Source organism: Entelurus aequoreus, linkage group LG21, assembly GCF_033978785.1.
Source record: "Entelurus aequoreus isolate RoL-2023_Sb linkage group LG21, RoL_Eaeq_v1.1, whole genome shotgun sequence".
NCBI classification, from domain to species: Eukaryota; Metazoa; Chordata; class Actinopteri; order Syngnathiformes; family Syngnathidae; genus Entelurus; species Entelurus aequoreus.
This window is the reverse complement of record NC_084751.1, coordinates 10,115,162-10,140,111: the sequence shown is the minus strand read 5'-3', so window position 1 is coordinate 10,140,111 and position 24,950 is coordinate 10,115,162. Positions and strand designations below refer to the sequence as shown.

Here is a 24,950-nt window from a genome sequence, read left to right as displayed (position 1 = left end):
GTTGGCATATATGGATGACATATAAAGGCAACTGGTTTTTCCACTCTACTGGTACTTTAAAGCAGTGTGCCGCGAGATACAGTCTGGTGTGCCGTGGGTGTATATTGTAGCGTCCTGGAAGAGTTAGTGCTGCAAGGGGCTATGGGTATTTGTTCTGTTGTGTTTATGTTGTGTTACGGTGCGGATGTTCTCCCGAAATGTGTTTGTCATTCTTGTTTGGTGTGGGTTCACAGTGTGGCGCATATTTGTAACAGTGTTAAAGTTGTTTATACGGTCACCCTCAGTGTGACCTGTATGGCTGTTGACCAAGTATGCCTTGCATTCATTCACTTGTGTGTGTGAAAAGCTGTAGATATTATGTGATTGGGCCGGCACGCAAAGGCAGTGCCTTTAAGGTTTATTGGCGCTCTGTACTTTTCTCTAGGTCCGAGTTTTTTGATTGATTGATTGAAACTTTTATTAGTAGATTGCACAGTGAAGTACATTTTCCGTACAATTGACCACTAAATGGTAACACCCGAATAAGTTTTTCAACTTGTTTAAGTCGGGGTCCACTTAAATTTATTCATGATACAGATACATACTATTTTCATAATACAGTCATCACACAAGATAATCATCAGAGTATATACATTTAATTATTTACAATCCGGGGTGTGGGATATGGAGAGGGGGGGGGGGGTTTAGGTTTGGTTGGTATCAACACTTCAGACATCAACAATTGCATCATCAGAGAAATGGACATTGGAACAGTGTAGGACTGACTTGGTAGGATATGTACAGCAAGTAGTGGACACAGAGAGAGAGATTAGAAAGTGTAAGAAAAAGTGTCTACATTTGATTATTTACAATCCGAAGAGGTATGAGGAAGGGAGGGTGTTAGTTTAGGGTTGAAGTTGCCTGGAGGTGTTCTTTTAGTGCGGTTTTGAAGGAGGATAGAGATGCCCTTTCTTTTACACCTGTTGGGAGTGCATTCCATATTGATGTGGCATAGAAAGAGAATGAGTTAAGACCTTTGTTAGATCGTACAGCGGCATTTTAGTCATAAATTGTACTTTTTGAAAAAGATACCGATAATTTCCGATATTACATTATTTTAAAGCACTTATCGGCCAATAATATCGGCAGTCCGAGGCATACGGAGGCACACCACCAGCAGAAAAAGTTAAAAAATGAAACTCCACCATGTTGTCGTGCCTTAGTTTGAGTTTGTTGTTGTTTCCTGTGTGTAGTGCTTTAGTTCCTGTCTTGCTCTGTTCTCCTGTAGATATTATCGGCTATCTCTAATTATTATGATTATTGATTTGCAAAAAATTTTTTTTGGACCAATTAGGTGAAGTTGCATAATTTCCCACGGCACACCAGACAAGTGTGCCGCGGCACAGTGGTTGAAAATCACTGATGTAAACAACAACGTGTCGGGTTGTGCTCAAAGACTCGCTGGTACCTTCTCCGAACAGCTGGTTCTGTCTGGCCCGGCTCGCCAAGTCCGGGTCGGTCCTGGCTCGCCTGTCCGCCTACATACATACATACATACATCCAGTTTGTCCGCATGGTGGTGAAGTTACGGACTTGTGTTTGCTCACCTCCGAATCAGAACCGCTGTTGGTCTCGGACTCGTTGACGAGGGAGGACTTGACGTCGTCCAGGTCCCGGTCCGCGGCCACGCTGGTCTTGTCGTCGTGCTCGCCCTCATCCTTGAAGCGGAGAAGCTCGTCGTTGGCGCCCAAGTCTTCGCCGTCAGCGGGGCTCAGCTGCGGCATGCTAGCAGTTAGCCGCGACGCCAGCACACTTCCACAACAAACTAGCACCAGCCAGCTAATTCAACTAGTAGCTAACTTTGGCCTCGGTTTTATTCCCCGAGGAACGCCGACGGCATCAGGCGACTGACTTTCTCGTCGGGGTGTCGCGAAAAGGCCCAAAAAGTGTGTTAAAAAACAGTTGGAGCTAACAGTTAGCTGCCTGCGGCGTTCACTGACGCTACTGCTCGATGTGCTCGGAATTCCTGAGGTGTGGACCAAGTCCCGCGCTCTTAGCCCTCGCACGGTCACGCTGCTTTCTAAGAAAGCTCCGAAAGGAAAACGGCGAGGAATAAAAGTGAGTTAGCATCGCCTGAGCTGCGAGGTGACGGAGCGAAAACTTTCCTTCCCGTCGTGAGCACTTCACGTCCCCCCCACCCCACCCGCGGATGAAGAAAAGTCTACTTTCCTACATTGTTCATGCCGCGTGAACCTCTCACACAGCGTCTGCGGGAGCGCGCACACGTCCGAGGGGCTGCGCTTGTGTTTTCCCTGCGTGCACACGCGGGGAAACGCACGAGTTTCTGTTCGGAGGTTCGGCAGGGAGAACGAACAACACGGCGACACCAGCCGATCCTGGGTCCGCCTCCTCCGCTTGCTGCGGCTGCAGTTGCCGCTCAGCTGATCCTGGGTCGGCAACACAACAGGTTGGGGAGCCGCGGCGCGGCGAACGGGAGGAGTCTGGTCTGGTGAGAACAATTTCTTAAGTATAAAAAAAAAAAAAAAAAAACACCGCTACGTCATCGCTAGCATTCTTCTTACTACTTCTATCCGCAGTTCGTGCCATAAACAATACAAAATGATGAATAAAAATGTGTTGACATACAAGTGAAAGCAAGCCTCGAGGGAAAATAAAGTAAATGCGTTGACATAAGCAAAAGTTTATTTGATTATGCAACGTAGCGTCAACAGTGCATTTCATGTGAAACGCTTCATTGTGTCTGCATGGAGACAAGCAACAGGCCTCCGCCTCAGGGTGGTTGTTTCGGACAAATTGGTGCACTTGTATATGTTCTAAGATCCAAATACCCTTCGCTAAACAGCATGTGCAATCTATAAAATAGTGTGTACTATTAGTGGGTGTGTTACTAAGACTGCGTGTGCAGAGCGGCGTACTTGCCAACCCTCCCGAAATTTCCGGGAGACTCCCGAAATTCAGCGCCTCTCCCGAAAACCTCCCGGGACAAATATTCTCCCGAAAATCTCCCGATTTTCAGCCGGAGCTGGACGCCACGCCCCCTCCAGCTCCATGCGGACCTGAGTGAGGACAGCCTTTTTTCACGTCCTCTTTCCCACGATATGAACAGCGTGCCTGACCAATCACGTTATTCCATACGAGGCGTCCGGCATACCGCCGATGAGCATGGTGCAGATGGAGTAGATCTTCTCGGCGTCCGTGTTGGCGCACACGTTGCCAAAGCCGACGCTGGCCAGGCTGCTGAGGGTGAAGTAGAGGGCGGCGATGTACGAGCTGCGCGCCGACGGGCCGCCGACCGTGTTGTTGACGTAGGGCATCTCCGGGCGTTTGCCCAGCTCATGGAGCCATCCTTGGGGAAGAGACGGGAGGACAACAGGGTGACAAGAACTGAATCATCCAGACTAGAGATAAATTGTATTATTATGTTTATCTTACCTAAAAATAAATATATTTATTAATTTAAAAAAAAAAAAACTAAATACATTTTTACTATATTTTGCTAAAAACATCAAAATTAATTGTATTTTATTTTTTTCTGACTCCTTATTACATCCAGCCATATAATTATACATTAAAATAAACATATTTGAAATAATTAATTTTAAATGATCATAATAATTCATTTAAAATGACCATATTTAATTATTAAAATAATTGCTTGTTTATCAACAACTTTAGCATTTTATTCGTTACATTTTGAAGCTCTCAGAAGCCAAGTTATGTTATATTCCTTAAGATTTATTTATGCAAGTTGGAAGTATCAATTATCCAAACACAGTTTTGTTTGCATATTTTCAGGATGTAGATATCTCTATATATATATATATATGAAATACTTGACTTTGTGAATTCTAGCTGTAAATATACTCCTCCCTCTTAACCACGCCCCCTCCTCCTTCCGTACAATTGACCACTAAATGGTAACACCCGAATAAGTTTTTCAACTTGTTTAAGTCGAGGTCCACGTTAATCAATTCATGGTAAAGTTGTGTAAATTGTAAATAAAAACAGAATACAATGATTTGCCAATCATTTTCAACTTACATTCAGTTGAATAGACTGCCAAGACAAAATATTTAATGTTCGAACTGAGAAACAACATTTTTTTCTGCAAATAATCATTAACTTACAATTTAATGGCAGCAACACATTGCAAAAAAGTTGTCACAGGGGCATTTTTACCAATGTGTTACATGGCCTTTCCTTTTAACAACACTCAGTAAACGTTTGGGAACTGTGGAGATACATTTTTGAAGCATTTCAGGTGGAATTATTCCCATTCTTGCTTGATGTACAGCTTAAGTTGTTCAACAGTCCGGGGTCTCCGTTGTCATATTTTAGGCTTCATAATGTGCCACACATTTTCAATGGGAGACAGGTCTGGACTACAGGCAGGCCAGTCTAGTACCCGCACTCTTTTACTACAAAGCCACGCTGTTGTAACATGTGCAGAATTTGGCTTGGCATTGTCTTGCTGATATAAGCAGGGGCGTCCTTGATAACGTTGCTTGGATGGCAACATATGTTGCTCCAAAACCTGTATGCACCTTTCAGCATTAATGGTGCCTTAACAGATGTGTAAGTTACCCATGCCTTGGGCACTAATACACCCCCTTACCATCACAGACACTGGGTTTTGAACTTTGCGCCTATAACAATCCGGATGGTTCTTTTGCTCTTTGGTCCAGAGGACACGACGTCCAAAGTGTCCAAAAACAATTTGAAATGTGGACTCGACAGACCACAGAACACTTTTCCACTTTGCATCAGTCCATCTTAGATGAGCTTGGGCCCAGCGAAGCCGGCGACGATTCTGGGTGTTGTTGATAAATGGCTTTCACTTTGTATAGTAGAGTTTTAACTTGCACTTATAGATGTAGCGACGAACTGTAGTTACTGACAGTGATTTTCTGAAGGGTTCCTGAGCCCATGCGGTGATATCCTTTACACCCCGAAGTCGCTTTTTGATGCAGGGATCGAGGGATCTTAAGTCATCCAGCAGGTATAAAATTGTAAAAGGATGTTGCTAAATCATTTTGATTTCTGACCGTCCAAATATATTGAAACGTACACGTAGGACAGAGGATGCGTTCACACAGTGTGTTAAAATGCTGCACGCTCACCAGCCTCAATAGTGGCCATTTTGGCTACATAGGAGTAGGGCACAGACTAACTCAAGTGGTTGCAATTCCACATGAAATAGGAGAGAAGAAGAAAAAGGGAAACATGACACTATTGTATTTGGGACAGTATTACACTGTAAACATTCATACTTTCAGTAATAATAATCATAATAATGGAAATAAGTATACTATATCCTTTTTTGAAGACTCAGCCTTTGTTTCTCTCCTTCCTGTCATCTCTACAACAAACTTCACAGTAAAAAAGTACAGTATTTCAGGACTATACCTTATTGTAAAAGATGCCATCATCGACCTCTGAACTTTGGCCATAAAAAATATGGTGGACCTCCCCTCAAACAGACTTGTGGCCTTTCAGCCTGAGGTGAGAAGCCTCCAAGCTTTTATTTTGAAATCCATTGGCAACGCGACTTGTCGCTTTACCAAACAGGAAGTGTGGATGGCGTTAATGTGACATGTTTGTTTTGACATGTTTACATGCATGTCACGTGACACATCCTCGCTTGTGCCCGCAGCTTTTTAAGCTTGTTTGCTCATCACACTTGCCCGCCGCTAATGTCAACACGGCCGCCAGCGGCCTCCAACTTGTAAAGGCGACTTCCCTGCTTGGCAAAGTAGACATCAGCGCCAAACAACAAAAGTCAACTGCAATACCTTATCTGAGGATAGCTGGACAGAGATTTTAGGTAGAGTTCATAAGTCTTCCATTTGTGCTCGACACAATGTGAGCTAATACATCGTACATTTTACACCAAGGTTCCACTATCTTAGATTTAGGATGGAATATCTGTATCGTGTGATTGGCCTCCAGCTAATTGAATACTTATTTTTTGGCTCTGCTTGTCCCTGAACGGAAATATTTAGCACTTTGTATGTATTTGCACTAGTGGACTATTTGAGGTAGCACCTCAGTCATCGACCCTCGGCAAATCCTAAAAGAATATTGTAGCGTTCACTACTTTGTTGGCTAAAAGGCTCGTTGTGTTGAATTGGAAGGCAACAGCGCCTCCTTGCTACACCCGCAGGATTAAAGATGTTCTGTATTTTCTCAAAATGGAGAAGATCAGGCTGACATTGAATGGTTGTTATGGAAAGAGAAACTGATCTCCAAATTAACCCTGAATTAAACACAACTGGGATGTGGGTGGTTGATGAGCATTTTGTGTGCTTGTTGGTTGTTATATCTCTCTAAGCCGGCATTCCGGAATGCAGCTGTCTCTGGTTTTATGTTGACTTTCCTTTTTTTCTTAATTTTGTCTTTATTTTGTTTATTTATCATTATATTCTCTCTTTTTAATACCATTATATATATGTGTATGTATGTACGTACAGTATATATACAAACCCTGTTTCCATATGAGTTGGGAAATTGTGTTAGATGTAAACATAAACGAAATACAATGATTTGCAAATCCTTTTCAACCCATATTCAAATTAGTGCACTAATTTGACAAGATATTTGATGTTCAAACTCATAAACTTTTTTTTTTGTTGCAAATAATAATTAGCTTATACACAAAAGGGGCCCCTCTGTCGTGGAAAAGTTGGGCCCAGAGGTGAAAAGGTTAAGAAACCCTGGTCTATTCCATTTTATAACATTTAATTCGACTTTTTTTCTTTCATTTATTTATTGGGTTTCTACAGACAAACAATTGACCAAAGTTAACGCAAATACATCAAATGCCGTTTCCCCCCCACAAGTAAAATAAAATGTAAAAAAAATACCTATACATATACACACATATAGTATATATATATATATATATATATATATATATATATATATATATATATATATATATATATATATATATATATATATATATATATATATATATATATATAGTATATATATACATATATATATATATATATATATGTGTATATATATATATATGTATATATATATATATATATATATATATATATATATATATATATATATATATATACATATATACGTATGTATGTATATATATATATATATATACATATATACGTATGTATGTATATATATGTATATATATACATAAAAAATTACATATGTATATATATATTATATATATGTAGTTTTATATATATATATATATATATATATATATATATATATATATATATATATATATATATATATATATATATATATATATATATATATATATATATGTTATATATATATATATTATATATGTATGTGTGGGGAAAAAATCACAAGACCATTTCATCTCTACAGGCCTGTTTCATGAGGGGTTTTCCTCAATCCTCGGTTTTCCTCAAACCTCAGGATTGAGGAAAACCTGAGGATTGAGGAAAACCCCTCATGAAACAGGCCTGTAGAGATGAAATAGTCTTGTGATTTTTTCCCCACACATACATATTACGCTCTACCACGGTATCGAGCACTATTTTTTGGATAATCTAATTAAGACATATATATATATATATATATATATATATATATATATATATATATATATATATATATATATATATATATATATATATATATATATATATATATATATACAGTATATATGCAGTTTTATTTATATATATATATATATATATATATATATAGTTATATATATTAGAGCTGCAACTAACGATTAATTTGATAATCGATTAATCTGTCGATTACTACTTCGATTAATCGATTAATAATCGGATAAAAGAGACAAACTACATTTCTATCCTTTCCAGTATTTTATTGAAAAAAAACAGCATACTGGCACCATACTTATTTTGATTATTTTTTCTCAGCTGTTCGTACATGTTGCAGTTTATAAATAAAGGTTTATTTAAAAAAAAAAAAAAAAAAAAGCCTCTGCGCATGCGCATAGCATAGATCCAACAACTACATATACATTTACACACATATATTATTAAGAAACCTCTCTATGACTTTAGCTACAGACTTTCTGTTTGAGATTGTCATTACTGCCACAAATGGTGGAAAAGCGTATTACAACTGAGTGCAGAGCGTTCACGGCCCTATGGTTAAGAAACACTGGAATAGACAATGATCTTTTCCAGGGTCAAACTGCCAGCATGATAAACTGTTTTACACGTTTTGAACAAGTTCAAATGGAACGCCTCGTCGAGTCTTCCTTTTGGAATGTGTTTTAGGAAAGGAAAAAGCTAAAGAAAAAGCAAAACACAGTACATTTTGAGTTCCCTTGATGACAATTTGAACTCAGAAGCGAAGATCAAATCAATAATCAGCTGATAGGATGGCTGACCTAAGGATGAGTTCATGTGACCAGCGTGGTGCCTTCAAGTGCATCATGTAAATGTCAATAAACCTTGAAGGTGTGAAGGAAGCCTGAGATGACACACAGAGCCAGAATCCACGTCCCTTTTTCAGCCAATCACAGCTCACCTGATGTGATCTAAGAGAACGCCACTGATTGAACAAGCTGAGGACACGCCCTGGACGGGACGGATGCTGTAGGCGAGTCTGTGTCGGGAATGCAGCCCGTCTGGTTCTCCTCAAACGGGTCGGACTCCGCCGACTGGTCTGGAAGTGACTTTTCAATCGGCGCTCGGAAACGACCCTTTCGTCTTCTCCTCGTCCCGCGGCAGGCAAAATGGCGCTCAACCTGAGCAAGAACGGCGTTGAGCTGATGGCGGCCTACAAGGAGGTGGTGGACGACCGCTCCGACACAAACTGGTCAGTGCCACGCCGTCGTTAACTTCCTGTCACATGACAAAGTGTAATGTGTGTTTGTGTGTGTGTGTCAGGGCTTTGTTCACCTACGAGGGCAACAGCAACACCATCCGTTTGGCGGGAAAAGGAGGTGAGGGCTGGCAGGTGACACTAGGTCCTACAACATTTGACCTGTGTGTGTGTGTGTGCGTGTGTGTGTGTGTGTGTGTGTGTGTGTGTGTGTGTGTGTGCGTGCGTGCGTGCGTGCAGATGGGGGACTGGAGGAGATGGTGGAGGAGTTGAACAGCGGGAAGGTGATGTACGCCTTCTGTCGAGTACTAGACCCTAATTCTGGTCTGCCCAAATACGTCCTCATCAACTGGGTAGGACACACAACACACACACAACCGCACACGACACACACGCACACACGTCCCTGCACTTTATGCAACGTGTGTGTTGTTGTTGTGACAGACAGGTGAAGGGGTGAGGGACTCCCAAAAAGGCTTGTGTGCCAATCACCTGAGTTCGGTCGCCAACTTCCTGAAGGTGAGTCCCATTTCCTCCACCACGTCTTGTTCGTGGTTGTGTCTCAAAGGGAATATGTGCATTAGTGTACTTCCACAAGTATACTGTGTACATAGGGTGACACACTTGTACACTCAAAAAACAAAAGCGTAAGTACACGAGTGTAACGCGCTTATGCACTCCAAAAGCTAAGTGTAAGTACTCAATGAACTCTCAAAGATGAAGTATACTGTAAGTACAGTAGTGTAATATACATATGCACTCAAAAACACTAAGTGTATGTACACAGTGTGACACACTCATGCACTCAAAGACTAACTGTAAACATACAAGTGTAACACTTATGCACTCAAAAACTAAGTGTACGTACTCAAGTGTAATACACTGATGAACTCTCAAAGATTAAGTATACTGTAAGTACAGTAGTGTAATATACATATGCACTCAAAACACTAAGTGTATGTACACAGTGTGACACACTCATGCACTCAAAGACTAACTGTAAGCATACAAGTGTAACACTTATGCACTCAAAAACTAAGTGTACGTACTCAAGTGTAATACACTGATGCACTCTCAAAGATTAAGTATACTGTAAGTACAGTAGTGTAATATACATATGCACTCAAAACACTAAGTGTATGTACACAGTGTGACACACTCATGCACTCAAAGACTAACTGTAAGTATACAAGTGTAACACACATATGCACTCAAAAACTAAGTGTAAGTACTCAAGTGTAATACACTGATGCACTCTCAAAGATTAAGTATACTGTAAGTACAGTAGTGTAACATACATATGCACTCAAAACACTAAGTGTATGTACACAGTGTGACACACTCATGCACTCAAAGATTAACTGTAAGTATACAAGTGTAACACACTTATGCACTCAAAAACTAAGTGTAAGTATACAAGTGTAACACACTTGTGCACTCAAAGACCAACTGTAAGTGTAAAAGTGTAACACACTTATGCACTCAAAAACTAACTGTTCGTACTCAAGTGTAATACACTGATGCACTCTCAAAGATTAAGTGTACTGTAACTACAGTAGTGTTACATACATATGCACTCAAAACACTAAGTGTATGTACACAGTGTGACACACTCATGCACTCAAAGACTAACTGTAAGTATACAAGTGTAACACACTTATGCACTCAAAAACTAAGTGTAAGTACTCAAGTGTAATACACTGATGCAATCTCAAAGATTAAGTATACTGTAAGTACAGTAGTGTAACATACATATGCACTCAAAACACTAAGTGTATGTACACAGTGTGACACACTCATGCACTCAAAGACTAACTGTAAGTATACAAGTGTAACACACATATGCACTCAAAAACTAAGTGTAAGTACTCAAGTGTAATACACTGATGCAATCTCAAAGATTAAGTATACTGTAAGTACAATAGTGTAACATACATATGCACTCAAAACACTAAGTGTATGTACACAGTGTGACACACTCATGCACTCAAAGATTAACTGTAAGTATACAAGTGTAACACACTTATGCACTCAAAAACTAAGTGAAAGTACACGAGTGTAACACACTTGTGCACTCAAAGACCAACTGTAAGTGTAAAAGTGTAACATACATATGCGCTCAAAACAATAAGTGTATGTACACAGTGTGACACACTCATGCACTCAAAGACTAACTGTAATTATACAAGTGTAACACACTTATGCACTCAAAAACTAAGTGTAAGTACTCAAGTGTAATACACTGATGCAATCTCAAAGATTAAGTATACTGTAAGTACAGTAGTGTAACATACATATGCACTCAAAACACTAAGTGTATGTACACAGTGTGACACACTCATGCACTCAAAGATTAACTGTAAGTATACAAGTGTAACACACTTATGCACTCAAAAACTAAGTGAAAGTACACGAGTGTAACACACTTGTGCACTCAAAGACCAACTGTAAGTGTAAAAGTGTAACATACATATGCGCTCAAAACACTAAGTGTATGTACACAGTGTGACACACTCATGCACTCAAAGACTAACTGTAAGTATACAAGTGTAACACACATATGCACTCAAAAACTAAGTGTAAGTACTCAAGTGTAATACACTGATGCACTCTCAAATATTAAGTATACTGTAAGTACAGTAGTGTAACATACATATGCACTCAAAACACTAAGTGTATGTACACAGTGTGACACACGCATGCACTCAAAGATTAACTGTAAGTATACAAGTGTAACACACTTATGCACTCAAAAACTAAGTGAAAGTACACAAGTGTAACACACTTTTGCACTCAAAGACCAACTGTAAGTGTAAAAGTGTAACACACTTATGCACTCAAAAACTAAGTGTATGTACTCAAGTGTAATACACTGATGCACTCTAAAATATTAAGTATACTGTAAGTACAGCAGTGTAACATACATATGCACTCAAAACACTAAGTGTATGTACACAGTGTGACACACTAATGCACTCAAAGATTAACTGTAAGTATACAAGTGTAACACACTTATGCACTCAAAAACTAAGTGTAAGTACACAAGTGTAACACACTTGTGCACTCAAAGACCAACTGTAAGTGTAAAAGTGTAACACACTTATGCACTCAAAAACTGAGTGTACGTACTCAAGTGTAATATACTGATGCACTCTCAAAGATTAAGTATACTGTAAGTACAGTAGTGTAACATACATATGCACTCAAAACACTAAGTGTATGTACACAGTGTGACACACTCATGCACTCAAAGACTAACTGTAAGTATACAAGTGTAACACACTTATGCACTCAAAAAGTAAGTGTAAGTACACAAGTGTAACACACTTATGCACTCAAAGACCAACTGTAAGTATACAAGTGTAATCCATTCATGCATTTAAAAGGCTAAGTATATGTACACAAGTGTATAGCACACATTCACTCAAAAAACTAAGTCTAAGTACACAAGTGTAAAATACTTATGTACTCAAAAGATTTAAGTATAAAAGTGTAATGTATTTATGCACTCAAAAGCCTAAGTATATGTACACAAGTGAATAACACACACATCCACTCAAAAGACTAAGTGTACGTACACAAGTGTAACATACTTATGTACTCAAAATACTTAAGTATACAAGTGTAATGCGTTTATGCACTCAAAAGGCTAGGTATATGTACACAGGTGTATAACACACATATCCACTCAAAAGACTAAGTGTAAGTACACAAGTGTAACATACTTATGTACTCAAAATACTGAAGTATACAAGTGTAATGCGTTTATGCTAGGTATACAGTATGTACACAGATGTATACCACACATATCCACTCAAAAGACTAAGTGTAAGTAAACAAGGGTAACACACTTACTGTATGTACTCAAACAAACTAACTGTATCAACGCAAATCTGCGCTCAAAAGTATAAGTATGCAAGAGCACCAATTGAGACACAGCCATGGTCTTCTTCACAGCAGCCATGCAGCATGTGTGTGTGTGTGTGTGTGTGTGTGTGTGTGTGTGTGTGTGTGTGTGTGTGTGTGTGTGTGTGTGTGTGTGTGTGTGTGTGTGTGTGTGTGTGTGTGTGTGTGTGTGTGTGTGTGTGTGTGTGTGTGTGTGTGTGTGTGTGTGTGTGTGTGTGCAGGGCGCCCACCTAACCATCAACGCTCGTGACGAGGACGACGTGGAGCCAGACACCATCTTGTCCAAAGTGTCCAAAGCGTCAGGGGCCAACTACAACTTCCACAAAACAACACAACAGTACGCAGACGTTCCCAGAGGACCTGTGGTGAGAAAGACACCGTATGATTTGGATAATATTGCAAAAATAAAAGAGTAATGTTCTCATCAGCTTCTGCATTCATGTTCCAGGGTTCTGTTTACCGCAAAATAAACGCTGTGGACGAAATTCATCAAACTGAGAAAGACACTTTTTGGGCTCAATCTCAGGTAGGGGCTGTTTCTCAATTGGTGCACTCGTGTTCTGAGTATACTGTATTCTGGACTACAGAGCGCACTCACTAAATTCTAGGGAAAGACATATTTTTCCCAAAATTAGCCGCACTGGACATAAGACGCTAATACGTACGTTGTCAAATGAGTTATTTACACAGAAATGTTTATTTAGATACCTTGATTGTTTCCTAATGCTGTCTGTAACGCGGCAGTAAAACGGCTGATCAAACAAAACAGAAGTCATCGTCATGGACCCACTAGCTGCAGAGGCCAGCTCTCTAATAAGCAAAACAGACTCAATAACTCCACGGTGACATTTTGGTGAATTTACTGAGGAATTTGTGAAACAAACGATACAAAAAGAATGCCATTTTAAGTTAATAATACCAACTCAGACACTTGTAAACATGTTAGCATATTAGCTGATGCTAACAATGCTAGCGTCATTACATTGTGGTAGCACGTACAAATATGCATGAAAACACTCCTACAGTCATCACGCATGGGACGGTTTAGCAAGGAAGAATTGTTTTAGTTATATTTTAAAACTTACAAACGTTGCTTGGAGTGATGGATGAAGAATCCATACGAGTCTGTAACACGGCAGTAAAACGGCTGATCAAACAAAACAGAAGTCATCGTCATGGATCCACTAACTGTGGAAGCTCGCGCTCCAATCAGCAAAACAGACTCAATAACTCCACGGTGACATTTTGGTGAATTTACTGACGAATTTGTGAAACAAACAATACAAATAGTATTATTAACTTAAAACTTTCTAACTTAAACACTCACTAACATGTTAGCATATTAGCTTATGCTAACGATGCTAGCCTCATTATATATATGCATGAAAACACTCCTACAGTCATCACGCACGGGACGGTTTAGTAAGTAAGAATTGTTTTAGATATATTGTAAAACTTACAAACTTTTTAGTTATATTAACATGTTAGCATATTAGCTTATGCTAACGATGCGAGCATCATTATATATATGCATAAAACCACTCCTACAGTCATCACGCATGGGAATTGTTTTATTTATATTGTAAAACCTACAAACGTTGCTCGGAGTGATGAATGAAGAAGCCATACAAGCAGAAACGCTTTGCGGAGCAAAAAAAACTTGTGGTCATTCACCCAGCTGCACCTGCGGTGAGCGAACTCATCCAAAAGATGGCGCCATAGCACAAAAAATAACACAGCATTTAAGTGTCTTTGCGTGTGTTCTATGAAAACTATTTTCTTTCCGGCCGTAAGGGAAGAAAAATTCAGAAATCAGCTGCACCGTTTTATAAGCCGCAGGGTTCAAAGCATAAGAAAAAAGGTAGTGGCTTTATAGTACTGAGAAGTATGTTATAACACAGTTCACTGTCAAAACTTACCACCCTCAGCAGTCGCCATCTTGGCAATGTAGCGGAAGGGGGCGGGGCTAACTTGAGTGGTTGCGAACGACATCGTTGTATGTTTTATTGTTGCTATATTTATTCCGCGCGCTAGTGCTGTTGAGGCTTTAATAACACGTGTCGCACTCAGAGGGAGGAGGAGTCACGGCGCCAGCAGGAGGTGAAGAGGGCGGAGCTACAGAGGCAAACCTTGGACCAGGAGAGGAGAGCAATGGAGGAGAAAGAGACCAATGATAGAGACATCAGAGTCCACGAGAAAGCCACGTACATCGACGAGCTAAGGTGCAAGGTCATGTGACGTGTCACTTCCTGTTCAGTAGTCCTACACTAGAGTTTGTGTTGTGCACTAGAAAGTGGAAAGTGCACGCCAAAGCAACATGTGGCGCTATGTACAAGGCTCTGTGTCAATCAGTGCACTTGTGTAGGTTTAAAATACAGTGCACTGTTAGTACCAGTCCACATGGTAAGTGTGCACTGATGGACACTTACTGGTCTCCCTCGCTGCCGGGGGAGGGGCTAACTTGAGTGGGTGCAATCCACCGTTAAAAAGGAGAGAAGAAGAAGCAGGTAATGGGTTTGTACACTTTCACAGTGTACACAGTTTACTTATTGAAGTGTACTGACATGAGTACTAATTCGAGTCTATATAACATGATGTTAAATAATATTGTAATAATATGTCTTACATATATTTTAAAACATCAGAAAACTGGAGAAGCAAAGAGAAGAAGAAGACAGAGGGAAAGAACAGCTGTGGCAGGTGAGCAAGTACTCTCTTTGCAAATACTTTAATTGGAAATACTTTTACCTGAAGTACTTTAATTGGAAATACATTCATAGGAAATACTTTTATATGACATAATTTTGTATCAACTACTTTTCCATGAAGTACTTTTACATGAACTACTTTTACATGAACTACTTTTACACATACTACTTTTACATGAACTACTTTAATATGAAGTACTGATTTGGATAATATTGCAAAAAAAAAAAGAGTAATGTTCTCATCAGGTTCTGCATTCATGTTCCAGGGTTCCGTTTACCGCAAAATAAACGCTGTGGATGAAATTCATCAAACTGAGAAAGACACTTTTTGGGCTCAATCTCAGGTAGGGGCTGTTTCTCAATTGGTGCACTCGTGTTCTGAGTATACTGTATTCTGGACTACAGAGCGCACCGCACTCACTAAATTCTATTTTTTCCAAAAATTAGCCGCACTGGACATAAGACGCTAATACGTACGTTGTCAAATGAGTTATTTACACAGAAATGTTTATTTAGATACCTTGATTGTTTCCAAACGCTGTCTGTAACGTGGCAGTAAAACGGCCGATCAAACAAAACAGAAGTCATCGTCATGGACCCACTAGCTGCAGAGGCTAGCTCTCTAATAAGCAAAACAGACTCAATAACTCCACGGCGACATTTTGGTGAATTTACTGAGGAATTTGTGAAACAAACGATACAAAAAGAATGCCATTTTAAGTTAATAACACCAACTCAGACACTCGTAAACATGTTAGCATATTAGCTGATGCTAACAATGCTAGCGTCATTACATTGCGATAGCACGTACAAATATGCATGAAAACACTCCTACAGCCATCACGCATGGGATGGTTTAGCAAGGAAGAATTGTTTTAGTTATATTGCAAAACTTACAAACGTTGCTTGGAGTGATGGATGAAGAATCCATACGAGTCTGTAACACGGCAGTAAAACGGCTGATCAAACAAAACAGAAGTCATCGTCATGGATCCACTAACTGTGGAAGCTCGCTCTCCAATCAGCAAAACAGACTTAATAACTCCATGGTGACATTTTGGTGAATTTACTGAGGAATTTGTGAAACAAACAATACAAATAGAAAGTTTTAAGTTAATAATACTAACTTAAACACTCACTAACATGTTAGCATATTAGCTTATGCTAACAATGCTAGCCTCATTACATATATGCATGAACACACTCCTACAGTCATCACGCATGGGACGGTTTAGTAAGTAAGAATTGTTTTAGATATATTGTAAAACTTACAAACGTTTTAGTTATATTAACATGTTAGCATATTAGCTTATGCTAACGATGCGAGCGTCATTATATATATGCATAAAACCACTCCTACAGTCATCACGCATCGGAATTGTTTTAGTTATATTGTAAAACTTACAAACGTTGCTCGTAGTGATGAATGAAGAATCCATACAAGCAGAAACGCTTTGCGGAGCAAAAAAAAACTTGGTTATTCACCCAGCTGCACCTGCGGTGAGCGAACTCGTCCAAAAGATGGCGCCATAGCACAAAAAATAACACAGCATTTAAGTGTCTTTGCATGTGTTCTATGAAAACTATTTTCTTTCCGGCCGTAAGGGAAGAAAAATCCAGAAATCAGCTGCACCGTTTTATAAGCCGCAGGGTTCAAAGCATAAGAAAAAAGGTAGTGGCTTTATAGTACTGAGAAGTATGTTGAAACACAGTTCACTGTCAAAACTTACCACCCTCAGCAGTCGCCATCTTGGCTATGTAGCGTAAGGGGGCGGGGCTAACTTGAGTGGTTGCGAACGACATTGTTGTATGTTTTATTGTTGCTATATTTATTCCGCATGCTAGTGCTGTTGAGGCTTTAATAACACGTGTCGCACTCAGAGGGAGGAGGAGTCACGGCGCCAGCAGGAGGTGAAGAGGGCGGAGCTACAGAGGCAAACCTTGGACCAGGAGAGGAGAGCAATGGAGGAGAAAGAGACCAATGATAGAGACATCAGAGTCCAAGAGAAAGCCATGTACATCGACGAGCTAAGGTGCAAGGTCATGTGACGTGTCACTTCCTGTTCAGTAGTCCTATACTAGAGTTCATGGTGTGCACTAGAAAAGTGCACGTCAAAGCAACAGGTGGCGCTATATACAAGGCTCTGTGTCAATCAGTGCACTTGTGTAGGTTTAAAATACAGTGCACTGTTAGTACCAGTCCACATGGTGAGTGTGCACTGATGGACACTTACTGGTCTCCCTCGCCGCCGGGGGAGGGGCTAACTTGAGTGGGTGCAATCCACCATTAAAAAGGAGAGAAGAAGAAGCAGGTAATGGGTTTGTACACTTTCACAGTGTACACAGTTTACTTATTGAAGTGTACTGACATGAGTACTTCATTCGAGTCTAAATAACATGATGTAATATAACACTGTAATAATATATTTTAAAACATCAGAAAACTGGAGAAGCAAAGAGAAGGAGAAGACAGAGAGAAAGAAGAACTGCGGCAGGTGAGCAAGTACTCTCTTTGCAAATACATGAAATACTTTCATTGGAAATACTTGTACCTGAAGTACTTTAATTGGAAATACATTCATAGGAAATACTGTTATATGACACCATTTTGTATCAACTACTTTTACATTAAGTACTTTTGTATTAACTACTTTTACTTAATGTACTTTTATATGAAATACTTTTATTTGAAGTACTTTTGTATTAACTACTTTTACTTAATGTACTTTTATATGAAATACTTTTATTTGAAGTACTTTTGTATTAACTACTTTTACTTAATGTACTTTTATATGAAATACTTTTATTTGAAGTACTTTTGTATTAACTACTTTTACTTAATGTACTTTTATATGAAATACTTTTATTTGAAGTACTTTTATACTAAATATTTTTACATTAGTTGCTTTTATATTAAATACTTTTATATGAAATACTTCTGCATCAACTATTTTTATATGAAGTACTTTTACATGAAGTAGTTTGGATAAAGTACATTACATGAACTACTTTTATATGAAGTACTTTTACATGAAGTACTTTTACATAAAATATGTTCATATGAAATACTTTCATGCGAAATATTTTTACATGAAGTAATTTTACGTAAAATAATTTTACATGAAGTAGTTGTACATTAACTTATTTTATATGAAATACTTTTACATGTGAAGTGAAGTGAATAAAATTTATATAGCGCTTTTTCTCTAGTGACTCAAAGCGCTTTACATAGTGAAAGCCAATATCTAAGTTACATTTAAACCAGGTGGGTAAAGTGTCTTGCCCAAGGACACAACAGCAGTTACTAGGATGGCGGAAGCGGGGATCGAACCTGGAACCCTCAAGTTGCTGGCATGGCCACTCTACCAATCGAGCTATACCGCCCCATGAAATACTTTTACATTAAATACTTGTGCATTAACTTCTTTTATATGAAATACTTTTACATGAAATACTTTTATATGAACTACTTTTACACAAAATACTTTTACATGAAGTAATTTGATATGCACTACTTTTATATCAACTACTTTTACATGAACTACTTTTATATGAATTTTTTTTATAGTGAAATATTTTTATATGAAATACTTTTATATCAAATACTTTTACATGAACTACTTTTACATTAAGTACTTTTACATGAACTACTTTTATTTAATCTACCTTCATATGATGTACTTTTCCATGAACTACCTTCCCATGAACTACTTTTACATGAAGTACTTTTATATAAAGTACTTATATGAACTACTTTTCCATGAACTACTTTTACAGTAACTACAATCCCATTAATTCATTTTACACAAAGTACTTTTACATGAACTACTTGTATATAAGCTACCTTTATATGAAGTACTTTACCATGAACTACCTTTCCATGAACTACTTTTACTTGAAATACTTTTACATTAAGTACTTTTATATAAAGTACTTTTCCATGAAGTACTTTTCCATTAACTACTTTTCCATGAACTACTTTTACATTAAGTACTTTTACATGAAGTACTTTTATATGAACTACTTTTACATGAACTACTTTTACATTAAGTACTTTTATATGAAGTACTTTTCCATGAAGTACTTTTCCATGAACTACTTTTACATTAAGTACTTTTACATGAAATACTTTTACATGAACTACTTTTACATTAAGTAATTTTATATGAAGTACTTTTCCATGAACTACTTTTCCATGAACTACTTTTACATGAAGTACTTTTATATGAACTACTTTTAAATGAACTACTTTAATATGAAGTACATATCTATGACCTACTTTTCCATGAACTACTTTTCCATTAACTACTTTTACATGAAGTACTTTTACATGAACTACTTTTATATAAGCTACCTTTATATGAAGTACTTTTCCATGGACTACCTTTCCATTAACTACTTTTACATGAAGTACTTTTACATTAAGTACTTTTATATTAAGTACTTTTCCATGAAGTACTTTTATATGAATTTTTTTTTATCATGAAATATTTATATATGAATTACATTTATATCAACTACTTTTACATTAAGTACTTTTACATTAAGTACTTTTACATGAACTATTTTTATATAAAGTACTTATATGAAGTAATTTTCCATTAACTACTTTTACAGTAACTACATTTACATTAATTAATTTTACATGAAGTACTTTTACATGAACTGCTTTTATATAAGCTACCTTTATATGAAGTACTTTACCATGAACTACCTTTCCATGAACTACTTTTACATGAAGTACTTTTCCATGAAGTACTTTTCCATGAAGTAATTTTACATGAACTACTTTTATATGAAGTACTTTTATATGAAGTACTTTTATATGAACTACTTTTCCATGAACTACTTTTCCATGAACTACTTTTACATGAAATACTTTGAAATGAAGTACTTTTATATGAAATTATTTTATATTAAATACTTTTCCATGAAATACTTTTACATGAAGTACTTTTACATGAAGTACTTTTCCTTGAAGTACTTTTACAAGAACTACTTTTATATGAAATTCTTTTATATTAAATACTTTTCCATTAACTACTTTTTCCTGAACTACTTTTAATGAAGTACTTTGTGCTGTAGAATTATCAGGAGAAAGAGAACACGAGGACAGGAGGCAACATTGCCGCCTCGGTGCACGCCGCTAACGTGAGTGCTCAGGAGGCTTCTTTACCAGCTGACGATGGCGCTAATTGAACTTTCTGGTCATGTGACCTGGGACTCAGGAGGCGAAGGCTTTGATCTCCCAGCGCTCCTTCAACCCTCGAGATGTCTTCAAGCAGCGGGAGCAGAGTTTGGACCTCAACTACGGGCGCTCTCCCTCAGCCCCGAGAGCAGGTGTGTACCAGGGTCAGAGGTCATGTGACCTCACACACACACACACACACACACACACACACACACACACACACACACACACACACACACACACAGACACACACACACACAGTCATGTGATCTTTTTGCCTCCTCGCAGGGAAGCTGCAAAGCCCGTTTTTGTCCCAAACGCCCTTTGAGAGTCCATCCATCCTGCGGCCTCAGACTCCGCCTTCCCAAAAACCCTTTGAGGTTCCCACCAGCCCGCGGGCGGAGACTCCGCCCTTCCAGAAACCCCTGGAAATCCAAAGCCCTTGGACTCCGCCCTCCTCGTCTTGGACTGCGCCCTCTTCGTCTCCTCCTGCCAGGAACTCGCCCGACATGTATCACGGCGGCTTCTCCTATACAGCGCCACCTGTCGTCCCCGCCGCAGGTGCGTTTGTTGCCTGCACGCTACTCATTAGCATAGCCACGGTTAGCACGCGGATCATCACGTTTGCCTCGCTTGTGCCACCGCAGATGCGGCCGAGGACGACGATTGGTCGGACGAGTCCGACAACAACCTCTACGAAGCCTCGCCGCGTGCGGCGTTCGTCGGCAGTCTCGAAAAGACGCTCGCGGCGCCCCCTGCTGACAGGATGTTTCCTCTACGCACAGAAGACAACATGTACCAGGTGCCGCGGGCTGTCGGCGAGCGCCAGGGCTTTGATGACATCATCCAGGACGCCGGCACGGTGAGTCAGTGCGGTTACCCAGCAGCCTTTGGGGCTCAGTGTCAGGTTCAAACACTGATGACATCTATTAAACAAGACAAGAAGCAAGGAATCAAACAGAGACAGAATTAAATTTGGCTCAATGAGGAGAGCGCGTATACCTGTACCCTTGTACAGTGTCTTACCACACTCTGACGAAAGATTGTACGCCTCCTTTTGTATTTGGACTTTCCCTGATTACATGGCATTAGCTGTTTCTAAGGGAGGGGGGTCGTAAACAGCCATCGCCTTTGTTACAAAACAGTTCAAAGAAAAGGTGCCTGGAGGGAGGTCAGGCCCTGCCTCCTCTCCGCTTTGTAGATCTCTGGTAAAGACAACATTTTCCTGTGGATTACAATACATCAAAGAAACCAACGCTTTCATGTCGCTTCCCATCCTACACAGTGGAGTTTTACAAGCCTTCTGCTTGGTAGGATCAAAGACAGCTTTTGTCCTCTCGCAGGGCGAGCTGAACTCAATGCAACACAAAGTTTTGTGATAACTTAGACACAATTGTTCTGACACTCAGAGCAACAGCATTGGACAAACAAAGAACATCCGCGTGGCGCTGTTGGGAGAGTGGCCGTGCCAGCAGCCTGAGGGTTCCTGGTTCGATCCCCACCTTCTACCAACCCAGTCACTTCCGTTGTGTCCTTGAGCAAGACACTTCACCCTTGCTCCTGATGGGTCGTGATTAGGGCCTTGCATGGCAGCTCCCGCCATCAGTGTGTGAATGTGGAAATAGTGTCAAAGCGCTTTGAGTACCTTGAAGGTAGAAACGCACTATACAAGTATAACCCATTTACCGTCTAGTCAATGTTGACACTTAATCATGGGACTGCTAGCATGATTCCACATTTCCTCGAGTCCAACGTTTATTGTCAATTTCGGTGTCTGGCATGTTTCATTGAGGAATATTTTTGCTTTTAGGCTGAAGTTGACGATGGAGGTCAAAACATTTGTGCCAGGGCCGTCTACGACTACCAGGCTGGTGCGTGCACACACACACACACACACACACACACACCAGTGTTTCCCATAAACTGCCAAGATACCTGGGGCGGTGGGGGCGTGGCTATGGGCGTGGCTATGGGCGTGGTCACCATGACATCATCGAGTAATTTGCATAGTTTACTACGATGATATGATTTTCTCTAAAAAGGCTCAAAAAATGTATACTTACTAGGGATGTCCGATAATATCGGCCGATGAATGCGTTAAAATGTAATATCGGAAATTATCGTTTTTTTTATTATCTGTATCGGTTTTTTTATATATTTTTTTAAAAATTAAATCAACATAAAAAACACAAGATACACTTACAATTAGTGCACCAACCCAAAAAAACTCCCTCCCCCCATTTCTTTCTGTTATCAATATTCTGGTTCCTACATTATATATCAATATATATCAATACAGTCTGCAAGGGATACAGTCCGTAAGCACACATGATTGTGCGTGCTGCTGCTCCACTAATAGTACTAACCTTTAACAGTTAATTTTACTCATTTTCATTAATTACTAGTTTCTATGTAACTGTTTTTATATTGTTTTACTTTCTTTTTTATTCAAGAAAATGTTTTTGATTTAGTTATCTTATTATTATTATTTTTTTTTAAAAGTACCTTATCTTCACCATACATGGTTGTCCAAATTAGGCATAATAATGTGTTAATTCCACGACTGTATATATCGGTTGATATCGGTATCGGTTGATATCGGCATCGGTAATTAAAGAGTTGGACAATATCGGAATATCGGATATCGGCAAAAAGCCATTATCGGACATCCCTAATACTTACTAATTAATAATAACAGTTTTGTTTTATACGGACATCCATCCATCCATTCATCCATCCATTTTACAATATAATTACAACACTTTATGTACATATTTATATACAGATTTGAACAATAAGTTATTCACTGAAATATATTTATTAATTTGATCTTATCTTATAAAATATAAAAGCTAAAATGTCTCATAAAGCTCTGCCCCTTTAATTAGTGCATACTAAATAATTTAACTTTAGCCTATTACTACAACCATATTATTTACCAGCAACATAAAGTGAAACAGAGGCAGAGGTGTCCTGCCACAGTCAGTAACAATTTAAATAAACAGAAAACAGTAGTGGTGGTAGATAGACACAGAGCTTCATGAAACATCTGATCCACTGAACAAAGAGCTCCAAAAATCTTGAACTTTAGACTGCCATCAGTTTTACTCCCTACACTTAACCATGTGTTTCCTACTGCCTGCAGACTTTGCACCCTTTGTTATATACACATGTTGTGTTTCTAATATAAATACATTTAATAAAGTCAAATACAAATAAGGCAACAAGAGAAGTATCCTACACTTCTCTTTTGTAAAGTAAATCTGAACAGCCGATATGGGCATCTACATCAACTATATCAGTGGTCCCCAACCACCGGGCCGCGGCCCGGTACCGGGCTGCACAAGAAATTTAAAAAAAAAAAAAGTGTTATTTTTTATTTTTATTTTTTTATTAAATCAACATAAAAAACACAATATATACATTATATATCAATATAGATCAATACAGTCTGCAGGTATACAGTCCGTAAGCCCACATGATTGTATTTCTTTATGGAATTTTTTTTTTTTTTTTTTTTTTTTTTTTTTTTTAAATACACCCCCCCCCCCTTTCCCACCGGTCCGTGGGACAAATGTTCAAGCGTTGACCGGTCCGCAGCTACAAAAAGGTTGGGCACCACTGAACTATATGATTTGCCTGAGAAGCTGGAGAGGACCAAAAATAATAATAATAATAATACAATTATTATTATTTTTATTTATTTATTTATTTTATTTTTATTTTTATTTTTTTTGTGGCAGACGTAATTCTTTCGTGGCGGGCCGCCACAAATAAATGAATGTGTGGGAAACACTGCACACACACACACATACACACACACTGGTAAAGTTGAGAAGTTGAGATTAAAAATATATACAGTATATGGTCATTTCTTCCTCAGCTGATGACACAGAGATCACCTTTGACCCGGGTGACATCATCAAAGGGATTCAGACGGTGGATGAAGGCTGGTGGCGAGGTTACGGACCCGACGGCCATTACGGCATGTTTCCCGCCAATTATGTTGAACTGTTATAACTTTGGTCTGAATAAATGTTGGTGTGTACTTATTCTTATGACTAGATTGTATTATTCAATTGAAGTGTCATAGCTCGTAAGTTTTTGGTGACATGATGGATAATTGTTTGATAAATGGGTTTATGATGGGTGGGAGGAAAGTGAGTGTTGATGAGAAGAAGTGGATAATGTTCATGGAAATAAAGATAGAAATCATGGAAAAAGATGAGTCTTCACCATACTGAAGCAAATGTTTTGCTGTGAACTGAAAATGTTGTACAAAACCCAAAAGCAGTGAAGTTGTCACGTTGTGTAAATGGTAAATAAAAACA

At 38.8% G+C, this 24,950-nt stretch overlaps 2 protein-coding genes across 5 annotated transcripts in view; one reads left to right on the top strand and one right to left on the bottom strand.

Moving 5' to 3' along the window:
* Positions 1–2,470, bottom strand: part of tcf7l1a (transcription factor 7 like 1a) — an 18,166-nt gene extending 15,696 nt beyond the window's left edge. For 2 of the 3 annotated variants that reach the window (XM_062030866.1, XM_062030868.1), the window contains exons 1-2: positions 1,587–2,470; positions 1,448–1,517 (exon numbers count right to left, since the gene is read on the bottom strand). In XM_062030866.1, the coding sequence (XP_061886850.1) occupies positions 1,448–1,517; positions 1,587–1,763 (247 nt within the window). In that variant the 5' untranslated portion in view covers positions 1,764–2,470. The remainder of the gene's footprint in view (positions 1–1,447; positions 1,518–1,586) is intronic. The other variant, XM_062030865.1, reaches the window with a different exon arrangement.
* Positions 1,501–24,950, top strand: dbnla (drebrin-like a). Of its 2 annotated transcripts, XM_062030863.1 has the most exons (18): positions 1,504–2,488; positions 8,503–8,808; positions 8,880–8,935; positions 9,055–9,167; positions 9,259–9,333; positions 12,942–13,085; positions 13,169–13,246; positions 14,791–14,942; positions 15,366–15,420; positions 15,695–15,772; positions 17,310–17,461; positions 17,869–17,923; positions 20,514–20,579; positions 20,657–20,768; positions 20,908–21,180; positions 21,267–21,481; positions 22,430–22,490; positions 24,503–24,950. In XM_062030863.1, exons 2-18 carry the CDS (start codon positions 8,726–8,728, stop codon positions 24,637–24,639), a joined length of 1,905 nt encoding a protein of 634 aa, XP_061886847.1. In that variant the 5' UTR covers positions 1,504–2,488; positions 8,503–8,725; the 3' UTR covers positions 24,640–24,950. The 2 variants fall into 2 exon arrangements, with proteins under 2 accessions (XP_061886848.1, XP_061886847.1); XM_062030864.1 differs by lacking the exons at positions 13,169–13,246; positions 14,791–14,942; positions 15,366–15,420 and having other exon boundaries at positions 1,501–2,488.